We start from the raw sequence: 17614 nt of genomic DNA on the forward strand, positions 1-17614 counted from the left end.
ACTGATGGACACTTGGATTGTTTGGCCACTGTGAATAATGTTGTTATGGATGGCTGTACAAATATCTCTTTGAGTCCCTGCCCTATTCTTTGGGTGTATGCTCAGGAGTGGATCATTCTCTCTTATACAAGACTCTAGACTTGTTCAAACATCTGCTCCCTTCCCTTCTTTCGTCAAGACCCCAGGGGGGGTCTACAGGGGGACCCACTGGGCCACTAGGGGGAGCTCCCCACCCTGGGATTTGGTGGGGTCTCTGGCTTGTTTTGTGATCTCTAGCCTGGTGGAAGTAAAGGAAAACAGAGAAAAATGAAGGAAATGGCAGCCCCCACCCCCCAAGCCATTTCTTGTGGGTTTTTGTTCCGTGGAGTTCCAAGCACCACCTGGAAATTGCTTTATTAAAAGCAACACCTCTCTGGCCACAGGGGTGAGAAGGGGAGGTAAGAATCAAAGGATGGCCCTTTCCTCAGTTCTCAGTTTGGGGAAAATTGGTTTCCTGCCTCACTGTGAACTTGAACAGATTATATAAAAAGCACTTCATCTTATACATTTCTCTCAAGCTTTCCAGTGAAAGCATCCTCTTCCACTATTTATAGAATTAGGGCCAGCGTGGTAGATTTCCTGTCCTGAGTAATTGTAGGAATGTAGGCTCTGAAAAGTAGGAATAAAGAACCAATTCCCAGTTTGTGGTAGGTGGAGGCAGAATTTGGCCTAAACAGCAGCAAGGGTCTCCCGATTTCTCTCCCGATAGGCTTTTCTACAACTGGGTGTGAAGCCTGACCTGGACTCCTGCTAGTTGTGTGATTGTGCGAGGTAATTTGGCCTCTCTAAGCCTCAGTTTTCTCATCTGTGAAATGGGATAAGAGAGTCAACCTCATCGTGTTGCTGTAAGGATTAAACTCCTTAGTACACCATAACCTCTCAATTAGAATGGATTATTACTGTTGTTTTCCTGATGCTATCATAATTCTCCTGCAGAAGTTAGTCCTGGGTGGGAGCTGCTGTCCCTGCACGTAACTTCCTCACACCCCATGCCAGTACAGTATAGAAAAGCTACAGTGCAACTGACAAAGTGCCTACATGTAGTAACAATAGAAATATCCTAATCTGAAGCTTTTCCTGGGAGCTGGACTCCAGAGTCCGTGCTGCAGAGGCAGTGGTTTTAAAGCTGCATTGTGCTGGAGATGTTCCCTCCCATGACCCCGTCACCTCCACCTCCACCACAGCCACCATGCCTAGGATCACAGTGCAGGTGTCTACTGAGGGACAGCAGAAAGGGGGTGGCCAGGGCCTGGCTCAGGAGGAGCGAACACCTCCTTTCTCTTACCCAAGCCGGGAACAAGGACCAAAGAGAATCTACTTCCTTCCTTCCTTCTCTCTCAGCTGCCCTCTAGGGCAGAGAAGTGGTCAAATGGGGAGTCACAGAATCAGCCCCAGGTTAAGCAGTTCTTGTTGGTGGACCAGCCGAGTGATGAGGGGTTAGACAGGAAGGGATGCACACTGGGCTGCCCCCACCTTGTCCTGGGGCCGCCCCCTCCCTGGTTCTGGGGCTGCCTCCTGCATGTCCATGGGCTACCCCCTACCTGGTGTTGGGACTTCTGTTCCCAGCCCCAGGATCCAAGTTGATACCTGTGGATTCCGCGGCTCAAAACGTCCTTTGTTGCTACCGGGCAGTCAGCCACTCCTTGACCCCAGTGAGATGGAAGATAACGTCTCGGTGGGGTTTTGTAGGAAAAACCAGGTCTAGGCTGGGGGCGGGGTGTGAACAGGGGTGACGTTGCTCCTGGCGTGGGAGAAGACACACCCCTGCAGCACGGTGCACACCCAGCCCACCGTCTTGGCAGATGGCTTCTGGAGCCCAGGACTGGGTAGGGCAGAACTGCAGGCCCCTGGCAGTTTCGTGGGGCCCCGTGGTGAACCCTGCCTCACCAGGTGTGCTCGTCCCTGCCTCCCGTCCTCCGCCCTCTGGGAGCAGGGCTGAGATTCTACTACTCTTTGTTCCAAACAGTGGTGAGACTCCGCCGGGGCCCCTCCAGCCCTTGGCACTGGCTGGCAGACAACAGCCTGAGGCTCCTCCCAGGCAGAGGTGGGGTCCTCCCAGGGCTGCCCACCGGTCGTCCTCTTTCGCATCCTCTCAGGGCTCTCCATGTTCAAGTTCCCCCAGCTCCAGTCCTCCCTCTCCTATTTCTGGCAGCTCTTAAGACAGCTGCTCCCCAGAGAAGAGACTCCCCTTCCTCTCCCCGTCTTGTTCCAGCTGCCAACCTACATGATTCATTCCTCTCTCCCCACCGCATAAAAGGCACTCAGGCCATTGCTTGTGCCTAAGTAAATATTTATGTGCTCAGCATTTGTAGCGAGTGAGTGTCCTCTGTCTGTCTGGGTCGCTGTTGTCAGTCACCGTGGCAAGCAGGGCCATGCCAAGGGTTCTCTAAGTGCAAAGCAAGAAGGTTTTAAAGTACTGATTGTGGTCAGATTTATTCTGATCCTTTAATTGTTACAATGAAGGCATCTTTAAAACACACAATCAAAACCCCACCCATGGAGGAAGAATCCTGAGGACTGTGGATTGCTTGACATGGGCTTGGTTACCTGGACAGGGCCTTCCCTGGTCCACTCCTGGAGACCCTTGTCCCTGTAACTTACTGCAAACCCAGATGTACATTTAAATTAAAGAAGGCGCGTAGCTCCTGGCTGCCTGCCACCGGCTAGATGATGGGGGAGCCCTAAGCAGAGTCGCCCAAGGGAGTGGACTCTGGGCAGGCTGCTGCCAGGGTGGTGGGGTCTGAAGGTACTGGAAGGCTCTCAGGATCTCAGCAGCTTCCCCACCCACTCTGGGGCCCTGGGATGTCTCCTCCGTGCGATGCCCTGGTGCCTGAAATTCCGCCACTGCATTTTGTAGCTTTTGCTGTGGATCTTGTAGCTTTCTGTTTCCAGAAATTCCAGCTTAAAATGCACCACAAATGTCAGCCCAAGAATAAAACAGGCAGGTGGGGATACAGGTCATGTTATCAAGCTACAAGAAAGGCAAAAGGAAAATTAAAAGTGGGGGAAGAGGGCCTGGGCACAGTGGCTCACACCTGTAATCCCAACACTTTGGGAGGTTGAGGGCAGGCAGATCAGTTGAGGCCAAGAGTTCGAGACCAGCCTAGCCAACATGGTGAAACATGGTGAAACCCAGTCTCTACTAAAAACACAAAAAATTAGCCAGGTGTGGTGGTGCACATTTGTAATCCCAGCAGTTTGGGAGGCTGAGGCACGAGAATCACTTGAACCCAGGAGACAGAGGTTGCAGTGAGCCAAGATCATGCCACTGCACTCCAGCCTGGGCAACAGAGTGAGACCTTGCTTTAAAAAAAAAAAAAAAAAAAGCTGAGGGGAGGGGGACATTGGAGTATGCGTGTACAAGAGATCATCGATACTTTACAGGAGGACAAAGTGACTAGATGGTGCTTCTCTCTCCCAGGCTAGTTCCTTCTTGCCCTGTTCTCTCCTTATCTGTTACTCTCCTATCGACTCAGGTTTGGGGCACAAAAATCAGCACCTCCAATACCTTTCTAAGCCTATACAGACCCGTGGTATTTATCTGTTCATTCTTCTGTCAGAACACAAAGGCGTTCAAGGCTCATAATTTGAAACATGAAATGAAAAAAATCACTGGATATAATTTCCATCTCTTCGGTAAACACCTTTGTCTATATCATCCTCTTTATTTATTTATTACTTCTTTTTAGAGATAGAGTCTCGCTCTGTCACCTGGCTGCAGTGCAGTGGCACAATCATAGCTCACTGCAGCCTTCATCTCCCGGGCTCAAGTGATCCTCCTGCCTCAGCCTCCTAAGTAGCTGGCACTAAAAGCATGAGCCACCATGGCTGGCCCTCACCTTCTTTATTATGGCCAATGCACCTTGGAGAGGACTTCTAGGAATGGAGGAATGTTAGGGTCTAATTAGCATTAAGGCTGACTGCTTTTTTATTATTATTATTTTATTTTTAAATGGAGTCTCACTCTGTCGCCAGGCTGGAGTGCAGTGGCGCAATCTCAGCTCACTGCAACCTCTGCCTCCTGGGTTCAAGCGATTCTCCTGCCTCAGCCTCCGGAGTAGCTGGGACTACAGGCGTGCACCGCCAAGCCCGGCTAATTTTTTTGTTGTATTTTTAGTAGAGATGAAGTTTCACCATGTTGGTGAGGATGGTCTCGATCTCTTGACCCCATGATCCACCCACCTTGGCCTCCCAAAGTGCTGGGATTACAGGCATGAGTCACCAAGCCTGGCAGTGACTGCTGTTTTCTATGAACCATTTCGTTGACCAGCATACTTAGGAACCTCAACAATTAACAAAGGATGCTGATGTTAGTTATGTATTAGGACCCAGATGCTTGTACAGTTGTCTCTGGGTACCCCCTGGGGGATTGGTTCCAGGACCCTCATGATATCAAAATCTATCAAAATCTATGAATGCTCAAGTCTCTAATATAAAATGGGATAGTATTTGCATATAACCTACACACATCCTCCCAAATACTTTAAATCATCTCTAGATTACTTATAATACCCAATACAATGTAAATGTGATACAAGTAGTTGTTACACTGTATTGCTTTTTGTTTATATTATTTTTTGTTGTTGCATTATTATTTTTTATTTCTTAAAAACATTTTCAGGCTGGGTGCAGTGGCTCACGCCTATAATCCTAGCACTTTGGGAAGCCGAGGCAGGTGGATCACTTGAGCTCAGGAGTTCACGACCAGCCTGGTCAACATGGTGAAATCCCATCTCTACTAATAAAATACAAAAATTAGGCTGGGCGTGGTGGCTCACGCCTGTAATCCCAGCACTTTGGGAGGCCAAGGCGGGCAGGTTGCCTCAGCTCAGGAGTTAGAGACCAGCCTGGGCAACACAGTGAAACCCCATCTCTGCTGAAAATACAAAAAATTAGTCGGGCGTTGTGGTGTGTGCTTGTAGTCCCAGCTACTTGGGAGGCTGAGGCGGGAGAATTGCTTGAACCCGGGAGGCGGAGGTTGCGCCAAGATTGCAGTCCAGCCTGCGCAACAGAGTGAGACTCTGTCTCAAAAAAAAAAATACAAAAAACAAAACAAAACAAAATGAAAATTAGCTGGTTGTGGTGGCGCACACCTGTGATCCTAGCTACTCAGGAGGCTGAGGCAAGAGAATCACTTGAACCCAAGAGGTGGAGGCTGCAGTGAGCAAAGATTGTGCCACTGCACTCCAGCCTGGGCAACAGAGCGAGATTGTGTCTCAAAAAAATAAATTAAAAAAATAAAAATATTGTCAATCTGAGGTTGGTTGACTCTGTGAACGTGGGACCAACAAATAGGGAGGGCCAATTGTTTAAATACATAGAGTGAAAAATATCAGAGAGAAAGGAAGAGTGCCAGGCTAAATGCTTTAAGCTTAACATTTGAATATTTAAAAACTTCAATTGTTAAACAATTGTCCATTACAATGATGCATTTTCACTTATTACTGTTTGTCTCTGGTGATACAATCATTTTTTTCTGAAGCCAAACAAGTGCTTCAGATAAGACATTCTAGCAAAGATCACAGCTCATAGGGTGGAATTCAATAGTTTATAAATGCTTTTTTTTTTTCAAGACAAGAGTTTCACTCTTGTTGCCCAGGCTGGAGTGCAATGGTGCTATCTCGGCTCACCACAACCTCTGCCTCCCAGTTCAAGTGATTCTCCTGCCTCAGCCTCTCGAGTAGCTGGAATTACAGGCATGCGCCACCACGCCCGGCTAATTTTGTATTTTTAGTAGAGACGGGGTTTCTCCATGTTGGTCAGGCTGGTCTCGAACTCCTGACCTCAGGTGATCCACCCGCCTCGGCCTCTCAAAGTGCTGGGATTACAGGCGTGAGCCACAGCGCCTGGCCTATAAATGCTTTTGATAATAATCGTGGGTCAGGAGACAAACCATTACTTCCTTGAGATGTCTGGATTACCTGTGGGTTTCCTTTATCATCCTTGTTAGTACCATTTAGCAAAAGCTAACATGATGGCGGAACCCAGGACCCAGTCTCAGCTCAGGGTGAGCACACCTGGTCCCTGGCAAGGCCAAGCAGGAAGAAGCCAGGATGGCGGAAGACCTCAAAGACTCCAGTTCTCGCCCGCCCCTCTGCCGCCCTCCACTGCAATGCGGTCCCAGGGAACTGAAGTGATGTGTTTCCTGGGCCTGGGGCAGGGGATGCCACGGCTCTTCTGGGCTACCCTGTACCTGTCAGCAAGCCTCTCTCCTCCCGCAAGCTCACTGGACGCTGGGCCTTTGGGATCCCTGGCTGAGTTCAGGATCAGAATGACCTGTGGAGCCTTAGAAGTCACAGACCAGAGGCACAGCCTTGGAAACTGGACTGTAAACATTCTTTCCCAGGAGCTTCCGATAAACCAGGGACTCAACCCTCAGTGCACTAGGAAGCCCCTCCAGGAGCTGTCTGTGAGTGAACAACTTTGAGACACCCTCTGGTCACCTGGCACAGGTGTGCCTCCCACCCTGGGCAGCCACGTGGGAGGGGTCAGCCTCCCCTGACAGCTGGAGAGGCCACTTTAGTGTCCTTGTGGGAGCTTGTGGCCATCCTTTCTCCCTTTCCTGGCTGGCCTCTCCTTCGGTATCTGCATTTTCTGTCATCCTAACAGTCTCTGGAGAGGAAGGAAGAAGGGGCTGCTCCCGCTCTGGAATGCCAGCCCCCTGCTGAGTTCCTGCCGCCCTCTCTTCCTTGCTCCCAGCCCCCTCTACCAACAGGAACAGCCAATGCTCCTGGCTTTGCCTCTCTCTGCCTTTGTGCGTGTCTTACTGTGGCTCTCTTATTGTGGAGCACACATCACTCGACCCGAGGGCCCCCTGCTGCACCCTCCAGTCTGCCCTCTCCTCTTCCTAAACTTGTGGGCCCTGTCTACACAGGTTGCTCACTCCGCCATCTCTCTCGCCTTGCCCTCTGGCCTTCCTATTTATCAGCTCACTTTTTGAAACTGCACCTCCAGCCACCCTGACCTCTAACGCTCCTTACATTCCCTGTTTCTTGCCGTCAACACTTGAATGCCCCCTTGACCTTAAAAGTAAGTGTCTTGGTGTCAGATTCACTGTCTTCCTCTCAAACCTCCATCTTTCTCCATTTCCCCTTTGACTCCATCATAGGTTTGTTTACTCTTGGGGAGTATTTAGACCCATGCTCTTTACAGGTGAGGATCCAAGAAGGGGAGTGACCTTCCCCGGGGGAAACCAGCTCCTTAGTAAGAGAGAGGGAAGGAGAAGCTCGGCCACCACGCTTAGTCCTGATGGCCTTGAGCCGCCAGGGGCTCTGGCACCAGAGGCATGTGGCCTGGGCATCTGATGTTCGTTTCGTTTCCATTTGCTTGTGTCCTGGCCCCACTATAAGAACAAAGCTCCTTGAGGGCAGGCACCCTGTCTCCGTTTCCTCTGAAATGTCCCTCAGTATAGAAAGCATTAAAGGGCTTCAGTCAAAGTTGAGATGAGGGAAAAAGGAGGCATATGGGGATGTTAGAGTCTCCAAAGGGAAAATGGTATTTCTTGTCAATCATAACTCCAAAGAGGGCCTTGTTTTTTGGTCAAGCATTTGAGTAGTTCATTGACAGGATCACATTCATTAGTTTTTCCCATTTGCTCGCCATTCTTTTGTTTGTTTGCTTGTTTTTAAGAGATGGGGGGGGGTCTCACTTTGTTGCCCAGGCTGGTCTCGAACTCGTGGCCTCAAACAATCCTCCCACCTCAGTTGCTCAAAGTGCTGGGATTACAGGCGTGAGCCACCGCACCCGGCCCCCATTTTCTCTTTATGGGACCTTGACAAGTGGTACTGATGAAATGATGAAACTCTTCCCATTGCAATTGGCTAGAGTCTCCAGATTTTGCCAGTTTTTAGTGACACCTTCAACTGCTTCATTCTAGGTATTAGTAAAGCAGTAATTCATTAAAGGGACAATTTAGGATTCTGTCTTCTCTTGGGAGGAGTTCAAGGATAGAGCATCCCATTAGAGTGGACAACAGAAAATGAGGTCACGTCTATTCAATCATAATAATGCAATTATTAATACTGATTGAACATATACTACGTGTAATAAATAGTACTGGATTCCTTTTTTCTGTCTGTTTTAGACAGGGTCTCACTCTATCGCCCAGGCTGCTGGAGTGCAGTGGTGTATAATCACGGCTCACTGCAGCCTCGACCTCCCGAGCTCAAGTGACCCGCTTGCCTCACCCTCCTGAGCAGCTGGGACTACAGGTGCATGCCAAAACGCCCACCTAATTTTTGTGTTTTTTGTAGAGTCAGGGTTTTGCCATGTTGCCCAGGTTGTTCTGGAACTCCTGAGGTCAAGTAATCCGCCCGCCTCAGCCTCCCAAAGTGCTGGGATTACCGGCGTGAACCACCATGCCCAGCCAGTACTTGGATTCTTTATGTGTGTTCTTCGACTTCTCACATTGCCATAGGTAGGTGATCTTACCACCGCTACCTTTTAGATGAGAAAACTGAGGCTTAGAGAGAGGAGTGTCTTGCTCAAGATCACACAGGTGTTGAGTCGGAAGTTCACCTGTGAGGACTGACCTGGCGCCCTGCTCAGCAACCATGCTGTCTTCTCCCTGGAGGGGCACTAACTTCTCTTTTGGGGAGAGGTGGTTAGAGGAGAGCCTTCTAAGGGAGATGAGTAAGGCTGTCATCATTCAGATGAATCTTCATTAAGATAAAACTAGAGGGCCACTGTATTTGTCCGTTTTCACACTGCTGATAAAGACATACCTGAGCCTGGGCAATTTACAAAAGAAAGAGGTTTAATTGGACTGACGCTTCCACATGGCTAGGGAGGCCTCACTGTCATGGCAGAAGGCGCAGAGGAGCAAAGTCACATATTTCGTGGTCGGCAGCAGGCAAAAAGAGAGCTTGTGCAGAAAAACTTCCCCTTATAATAACCATCAGATCTCATGGGACTTACTGTCAGGAGAACAGCACCGGAAGGACCTGCCCCCATGATTTAATCACCTCCCACCGGGTCCCTCCCACAACACGTGCGAATTCAAGACGAAATTTGGTTGGGACACAGCCAAACCATATCAGCCACTCACAGTGGTGCACACTTGTAATCCCAGCACTTTGGGAGGTCGAAGTGAGAGAATCGCTTGAGCTCAGGGGTTTGAGACCAGCCTGGGAAACATGGCAAAACCCTGTCTCTGCAAAAAATATGAACATTAGCCAGCTATGGTGGCGTGTGCCTGTAGTCCCAGCTACTCAGGAGGCTGAGGTGGGAGGATTGCTTGAGCATGGGAGGTTGAGGCTGCAGTGAGCCATGATCATGCCACTGCACTCCAGCCTGGGCGACAGAGTAAGACTCTGTCTCAAAAAAAAAAAAAAAAGAAAAGCAGTTTATAAACTGGTAAGCTCTATGCACATGTGAGGTGTTAAGAACGGTCTTCAGCTTTTATAAAAATTCCTTTATGCTGCTGACATCCTGGTATGAACTTTTTCCTCTACAGGTCCACTGCAGAGCCAGATTAGAACTCAAGATAGCAGCTTCCTTCTTACCAACCCTGCTGCCTTCAGCACTTAGAAATCCCCCGATCCAGCTGTCCCCAATTGTCTTGGCTATTGTGAGTCTGTGGCGGTAACCTATGGATAGTGTCTGGATATTTGGGTCAGAGTCTACCAGTTTTTAAAAAGCCCTCTTTCTTAGCAAAACCGGGACTTCTATGTTACGTCCAGACAACGAGCAGAAACTGAGCACTGAACAACACAGTACCACGGGCAGTGGAGTCAAGTGCCTGTGAAATAACTGTCGGAATAAAAGGTTATTATTAGCTCTGCCTCTCGCTCTTGTTCTGGGCTTTGAAGGCTCATCAGTTCCCCCAAGAAGTTTTCTGTGCGTCCTTTTTTTTTTTTTTTTTTTTTTTTTGAGACAGAGTCTGGCTCTGTCGCCCAGGCTGGAGTGCAGTGGCCCGATCTCGGCTCACTGCAACCTCCGCCTCTCGGGTTCACACCATTTTCCCGCCTCAGCCTCCCGAGTAGCTGGGACTACAGGTGCCTACCACCACGCCCGGCTAATTTTTTATATTTTTTAGTAGAGATGGGGTTTCACCGTGTTAGCCAGGATGGTCTCAATCTCCTGACCTCGTGATCCGCCCACCTCAGCCTCCCAAAGTGCTGGGATTACAGGCGTGAGCCACCGCGCCTGGCCTTCTATGCATCTTAAAGAATACCTTTGAAAGGCGCCAGAGAAGCAGACTGGGATGGAGTAGAGGGTTGCCCTGCAACAGGGGTACTTTCCTCCTGCACCCAGAAGCGGCTGGACAGCAGTGTTCCTGAAGCTCCTCCCCCTGGCACTGGGGGTGGTGAAACGGAGCAGTCCACCGAAGAGCATGCCTGAGGACCAGCACTCAGCCCTAGATGCACCTGGCAGGAAAGCCACTGAGATCCCAGCCACGCAGGAGTCTCAGCCTCCTCTCTGACTAGTTCTGATAGGGTTTTCGTTAGACTTTCTGGCTGGGAAGGGACCTCTGAGTGTGGATGGGGGCCTGCGAGGGCATGACCAGGAGCGGGGAGCAGTGTCCTCAATAAAAAGAGCAGTGATCATTACACATTTGCATAGGGCCAAATATTTTCTTTTCCTTCTTTTCTCTTTTTTCTTCTATTTCCTTCCTTACTTTCTTGTGTCCTTTCTTTTTAATCACAAATGCCAAACTGGAATATGCCTTGTTTGGCAGAGAAGGCAAGAGACCCCACCCAACAGTCACAGACAAAACATGGGTGAGATTTGTCTGCATTCCCATCAGTGCCTGCCTTCAGAGCTGGAGGTAGCTGCCCCAGCAGTCCAGTGACTCAAGCTATGGGGTGCTTACCACTTCCCTTGGGGAATCTGGCCCACGTCTCTGCTGTCTCCTCATTCAAACGTTTTCCCAGCTACTCAGCCACAAGCTCCTTTCCCGCGGGCACTGCAGCTTCCCTCCCTGTGCCACAAGTTTTGACTCATCTTGGACAGAGATGGTGGGGGTAGGGGACTTACAGAGCATTCAGCTGGGGTTGCTGTCGTCTGTCACTTGCTCTCATCCTAGACTGTCAGCTCGGGGCCAAGCAAAGTCATCCCTTGTTGCTTCTTCTAGGCTTCAAATTAGAGGTCGGCCTCTCCACACCTCATTCTTCAGACTGTAAACTTCCTGAAGGTGGGAACTGGTCTCATTCATCTCTGGGTGTTTAGGGCTCAACAAATGAAGCGAATCTTCAGTTTCTCCCATGTTGCATTCTGGAGTAATCAGGGTCTGGGGGACAAGACTTTCCCTTGACCTCCCACGAAGACCCTAACTCCATGGCCGGGCACAGTGGCTCACGCCTGTAATCCCAGCACTTTGGGAGGCCGAGGCAGGTGAATCGCTTGAGGTCAGGAGTTCGAGATCAGCCTGGCCAACATGGTGAAACCCCATCTCTACTATGATGGCGCACACCTGTAATCCCAGCTGCTTGGGAGGTTGAGGCAGGAGAATCACTTGAACCCGGGAGAAGGAGGTTACAGTGAGCCGAGATTGTGCCACCGCACTCCGGCCTGGTCAACAAGAGCAAAACTCTGTCTCAAAAAAAAAAAAAAGAAAAAAAAAGAAAAAAAAAAAAAAGACCCTAACACTAGAACTGATGTTTTATTCTGAGGAAGAGAGAAACTGAGCCTGCTTGAAATTTGGCAAAGTGGATTCAAAGCTTTTTTGCTTGCTTTAGGCCAACTCTTCTCATACCATCTGTCCCCAAGATAAAGCCTTGAACTAGCTTCCCTCCAGCAGCAGGCAGGCTCCCCACAACAATTATAGGCCATGCATTTATGGTTGCTGGACCCGGTCTCATAAACCCCATTCATTCACTCCGAGGTGAGAAAAGTCACAGTGCACCTGAGGTGAGAAAAGTCATGGTGCACCTCCGGCCCAAGCCAGCACAGTTCCAAGGAAGCCTTGCCCTCTAATTAGTGGGGTATTTGCTACAACAGCTCTTACCCTCCTATTGTAAAATCCAGAGGACAATAGCTCCTTATTGCCTGGCCAGTGTGGTGGGTTCCTGGTCCCATCCATTCCCTGACCCTCCCTGCTGCCCCTTCCCCCACTGAAAGGGGGAGGCTGTCACCTTGTTTGGTTACTAATTTTAAAAAGGCAAAGCCTTTGATTATTACTATTGTATTTTCCCTCCCCTCACTGTACTGCATTCGAAGGCAATTTCTTTACCAGGGCGACCTTCCTCAGGGAAGAGACTGGGTTTTTCAGAATGTAAAAGCAAAGGGGCTGGAGGGCAGGCCTGGGATCCTGCTGGCTGCTCTCGGTTGGTCCCTGTTACCTGGGTCTGGAGCAGGGACCAGCAGCTCCTGCCTCCACTGGGACCTTAGCTCACCCACTTCACCTCCTTGGACACCCTCTTGGGCAGCTCACCCAGAGGTGCTATGAGGTTACCTACAAAAGGACATGGGACTTCCAGAAAAGCATTTAAACCTGGATCTGAACCAAGGCCGAGCCCTGGACTCTAGTGACCTTCTCAAGCTAGCCCCTTCAGTGACTATGGGTTGGTCGTCAGACTTTTCTGTGCCTCATTTTCTCCATAAAACATCAGGAGAATTATTTAGTCCTATATCCATGACAAAAGTATTGAGAGAACACATTTGCTCCTTGAAACCTTTCTGCCTCATTTTTCCCAAACCCAGGGATCTTTCTGAGCTGGGCTCTGTAGGGAGGGCCCAGGCCTGCGAGGGGGATGACCTAGGTTTGCAAAGCGGCAAAGTAGTTCCCGGGTCACTCTACTTCTTTGGGGGATTCAAAGGAGGACGCGTAGCAAGAAAGCGGAGGACATAACTCTCTTCCCCTCTCAGAGCCTCTGGCCCCGCAGACGCCGAGGTGGGCGCTCGTGCCAGGATCGCGGGGCGCGGGTACGGGCTCCTTGGGCGCCCCGAGGGGGCTGCTGGCCGGGGTAAGACCCGCGGTTTCTTCGGAGGATCGGGTCAAGTTCCGGGAGAAGGAGGCAGCAGGCGTGCGGGGCCGGGGGAAGGGGGCCGGGCGGCGGAGACTCCCTGTCCGCACCCCCGCGGCGAGGCCCCCCGGGCCGCTCTGCTTAGGGGCCGAGGGAACCGGGCGGGAGGCAGGTGCGGAGGTCACGGTCCCAGCGCCTGGGAGGAGCCCTCGGGAGGGTGTCGCGGCCCGGCTGGTGGGCAGGAGCGAGCCGGGGCCGGCGCGGCTGCTGGGGGGCGGGGAGCAGGCGCGGGAGGCGGGGCGGAGGCGGCGGCGCCCCCGGGATCCACTCGCCCAGCGCCGGCCCCTGCACTCCGAGCCGCGGCCGCCACCCGCCCCGCAGCCAACTTGGGCCGAAACTTCCCCGGGTCCCGCGCTCCGGAGCAGGGCGCGCAGCCCGGCGAGACCGACGGCGGCCTCCCGAGCCCGCGCCTCGGGCCCAGGGCCTCCCTCCGGATCGGCCGCAGGCTCCGCACCCCCGACCGTCCCCGCCCGCCGAGTTCGGGGGTCCCCGGCGCGGAGCAGGGAGCCCTCCGGGCGGCAGGAGGGCGCGCAGACTCCGAGCGCCGGGGCTGCCTGGCCGGGCTCCGGTGGACACCTCGGAGGCTGCCCCAGCATCTGGGGGGCCCGAGACGCCTCGGCGGGACCCCGGGAGCCGAGCACGCCCGCCCGCGCCGCCAGCCCCGCGCCCCGGCCGCGGATGAAGAGTCGGAGGCGGCGGCCCGAGCGGCCCGCGCGCTGAGAGGAGCGGGCAGGGTCTGCCCCGGGCCCCGCCGGCCGCGCCTCACCCACCGACCCAGCGCAGCCGGGCGCAGGAAGAGCCGGGCCGGGCCGAGCGGCGCCCGGAGCCCGCGGGCCTGACAAGCGGCGGGACATGCAGGTAAGCGCCGGCCCTCGCCCCCGGGGACGGCCCCGCCGCTGCCCCGGCTGCCGAACCTCGCGCGGCTCCTCCGCCTTCCCGGCCCCGCGGCCGCGCTGGGTCTCCGCCGGGTGGGTCTGCGCGCCGCGGGCGTCGGGTCGGGGAGGGCCGGGGTGGGCCGCGGCGGCGGCGGCGGCGGCGGGGTCAGGTGGGGGGAAGGGAGTCGCCCCGGGCCGGGGCGGCGAACAAAGCTGGGGACCGCCGGGCCCTCGGCGCGGGCAGGTGGGCTCCGGGGTCGGCGGCGCAGGCGGGGCCCGGCACTGCCCGCGGCTGTCCGAGGAGGGGCGGCCTCTGAGCTTCGCGCTCACTCTCCCGGGTTTGGTCGGGCCCAGCCTGGACCCTCCGCCGAGGTCTGCGCCGGCATCGAGCAGCCCCGCTCGGGGACCACATCTGGGTTACTTTACCCGCCGGACGCGGGTGGGTGCCTGCGTTTCTGCCTGGACCGCGCAGGTAGAGCCCGAGCGCCGCTCAGCTTTGTGTTTCTCCGGTTGCTCCAGCGCTCCACGTCCCCGCCGTGGGAGAGGCGGGACGTGACCTCCTCCTTCACTTTCTTGGAGCCTCGGTGGACGTGTAGCCCGCGCTCCTGTCGGAGCCAAACCCCCGGATATTTGCTGCAGATCGTTGGGAGAGGCAATTCGGTTTGCGGGGAGCCTGCCTGGCTCTGTTTTACAGGGAGGGAAACTGAGGTGGCTCCGGCCCTGGGTTGGTTACTCAGCTGAAGGGGTGTGTGTGTCGGGTGTTCCTCTCCACTTTACCCGGGCCCTTCTTCACTGCTTTTGCCACCTGGCCACGTTGGCAACAGCTTCCAGTTGCTACTCCCCTGGGCAGAGGTTCAGCCTGGTACCTGGAGGGGAAAAGCTAGGGATCATGGAATCAACCCCCCAAACTGCTCCAGGGGCCCCGGAATGTGCCCAGTCACCAGAGCTGCGATGGGACGTCTGTGCCCATGCCGTCAGTGTGGAGCCGAAAACCCTGGCTCGGCAGGGCAGGGTCAGCTGCTAGCCAGCCACCAGCACTCATCCAGGCACACGGGGGGAAGCCTAGGGAGCCCCCTCCTGTGGCTGGCCCCTAAGGCAACAGAGAGCCCAGGCAGCAGCGGGCACGCCCTCAGAAAGCCTAAGGACCCTTTCCTGCACCCAGCCTCTCCTGCCATCCGATTAACCGGCAGAATTCACTTACGCAAAGGCAAGACTCCCCATCTCAGGCACAGACGAGTGGATGCCAGACCTGCAGCTTGCACACCCACCCCTGCCTAGGCTCACACACACAGGTCCTGGCAAACACACCGACCTATTAGAGGTGGAAGACTGAGGGGTGGTTTTCCTCCATCTCAAAATAGTGTCTGTTCTCGCTTTGACACACAAGATTTGTGGTTATAAATAGCAAGAAGGAGGAGGTGTGTCTCCTTGGAAGGATGGCAGTGCTGAAAGAGACCTCTTAGGCACCCTTGTGAGAGGAGTGATGGAGCTGGCGTCTTCATGGTGATGACAAGTCCAGCAGTCCAAGGGAAGGGTCACAATTAAAACCAGGGCTTTTTACTAACAGATGCAGGTGGTGCGGACAACAGGGCAGGACGTGAAGGGAGTAAAGGAACCTAAAGCGACAATGGATGGGTCAATACCCAAAGGCAGTCAGGAGAGACATCTCCCCTTCCCTTTCTTTCTCTTCTTAAAGACAGTCAGGCCAAGGGCGTGCGACGCTCTGTGGGATCTGCCTGCCAGGGGAGCAGGAGCCAGGCTCGGAGGAGCTGGCTGGTCTTTTTCCACCCATGGATTTCATACTTTCCCAGGCTCTGATATCTTATGTATTTGAATATGAATAGGTGATTGAGAGTGTGTGTCTGTGTGTTTCTCCAAGGTATCTGAAACCGGTCCCCTCTTTAGTTCATTTGGTGATTGTAATATCACCAGGGGTTTCTTATTGACTTGAAACTACCCTTTTCTAAAATTTTTTCTGTCCAAAAAGCATAAGTTAAAGGGATATTGCCAAAATTGCTGGGAGCCATATGCTGCGAAAAGAAAAAATCTGGAATTCTTCTTCCCTTGTGTATTTCACCCTCTGACTCTAGGGGCAGCTGAAAGATTTTTTGTTTGCTCTTCTTCAAGATCAAGAAAGGCAGAGGACTAGGCTGGTCTGTTCTAATTTTTAATTCTAGGATGGTTCTGCTGGTTTCTGGATTGCCGCAGCCTGGCTTCTCTAGCATGGAGGGAAGTTTTTACATGTGGTGATAGTCCTTGTCTCCTCTGAAATAGAAACCAGTCAGTCCACAAAAGCTCTCGTGTCGGCGAGAGCTTTTTCTCTCTGGCTCCTTTTCAAACCGCCTGCCATCTATCTCCTTAATCTTCTAACCAGGTCTTCAGAGCCCATCTTTGCTCCAGCGCTAGTCCTGGATGCAGTCCTCAGAGTGTGTGGTCGTGGTGGTAGTTACTGGTTGTTGGGTAACTCCATCAGGTCTCTGAAGACACACAACAGCAGTAGATGTAAAAGCCCCCTGGGCAATGAGAGCATGTGGGAGCTCCACTTACGGGCAGCCTTGGCTGGTTTCTGTTGAGCGTCTTCACCGTATCTACGAGTCCAGAAACATCCAGCAGAGGGATTGTGCATCGATATTGCCATCAAGATGAAAAGACATGCTCATTTTAAATCTGAGCCACCCTTTAAAGTAAAACTAACCTTCTGTCCATCTCTGGGGCGCAGCCTGTGTGCTCCCCCAAGCAGCATGCTGGAGGAACCCTGAAAACGGATCCGCTGTTTGGTACAGTTCTGGCTGGACTTCTGGACTGTTCCCTTCAGCGAGAAATGCCCCAACTCTGGAGAGCAGGTGACTGCACAGCCCCTACCAGGCCCTCTCCACCCCTGGCCCGGCTCTGTTTACCTGGCTAAATTTAAACCTCCGCCCCCTCCATCCCAGTTTGACCCACTGGCTTGCGGTCTCGCCACTGGGCTGGCTGCTGCGGCAGCATTTCCTGACTTCTTCGCCCCTGTGGTTGCAGTGTGGTCTCTTTGTGCTGCATGAGTCCTCTTCTAGACTTTCTAAAGTTGGTCTCTCTCCCCGCTGCTTCTCCACCCATGTGGCTTTCTTCCCGTCTCTTTCCTCCTGGGTGAGTTGGAACCTGGTTCGGTACTGGGGGAAGATGCTCTCCCCTAACCCTTCCAGATACTGTGCACGGAGATCACAGGAAGCCTAGACTCAAGCTGTCACTTAAGGTCCTCAGGGGGCTGTGCTGACTGTCATCATTACCCAGCCTGGCTGCCAGGCTCTCGGATCCCCTTTGAGTAAGCACGTAGGGTGCTGGCAGCAGTGCAGCCCTTAAAGGGACAGGGACATTCTCTAAGGTCTTTGGCACCCCAAACCTCCAACTCCCCTAAGAAGCCAACCCACCTGGATGTCCTGTTCTTTGCATCACTGTCTTTTCTTGAGGTTTTGCTGGGGAGGGTGTTTGAGTGGGTTGGGGTGCACACGGTAGCTTCTCTCTGGGTCTCAGTAATATTTTCTTTTCTTTCTTTCTTTTTTTTTAACAGGGTCTTTCTCTGCTGCTCAGGCTAGAGTGCAGTGGTATGATAATGGCTCACTGCAGCCTCGACCTCCTGGGCTCAAGTGATCCTCTCACCTCAGTCTCCCCAGTGGCTGGGACTGTAGGAGCCATGCACCACCATGCCTGGCTAATTTTTTTTTTTAATTTTTTGTATAAATTGGGTTTCACTATGTTGCC

General features: G+C 52.9%; 1 protein-coding gene across 1 annotated transcript in view; it reads left to right on the forward strand.

Annotated features, from left to right (window-relative positions):
- The first annotated feature begins 13737 nt into the window (after positions 1-13737).
- Positions 13738-17614, forward strand: part of WNT5B (Wnt family member 5B) — a 123494-nt gene continuing 119617 nt past the window's right edge. Inside the window, exon 1 of the mRNA XM_034935148.3 lies at positions 13738-13862. Within this exon, the coding sequence (XP_034791039.1) occupies positions 13857-13862 (6 nt within the window). The 5' untranslated portion in view covers positions 13738-13856. The remainder of the gene's footprint in view (positions 13863-17614) is intronic.

The sequence above is a fragment of the Pan paniscus genome, chromosome 10, assembly GCF_029289425.2.
Source record: "Pan paniscus chromosome 10, NHGRI_mPanPan1-v2.0_pri, whole genome shotgun sequence".
In the NCBI taxonomy this organism is placed as follows: domain Eukaryota; kingdom Metazoa; phylum Chordata; class Mammalia; order Primates; family Hominidae; genus Pan; species Pan paniscus.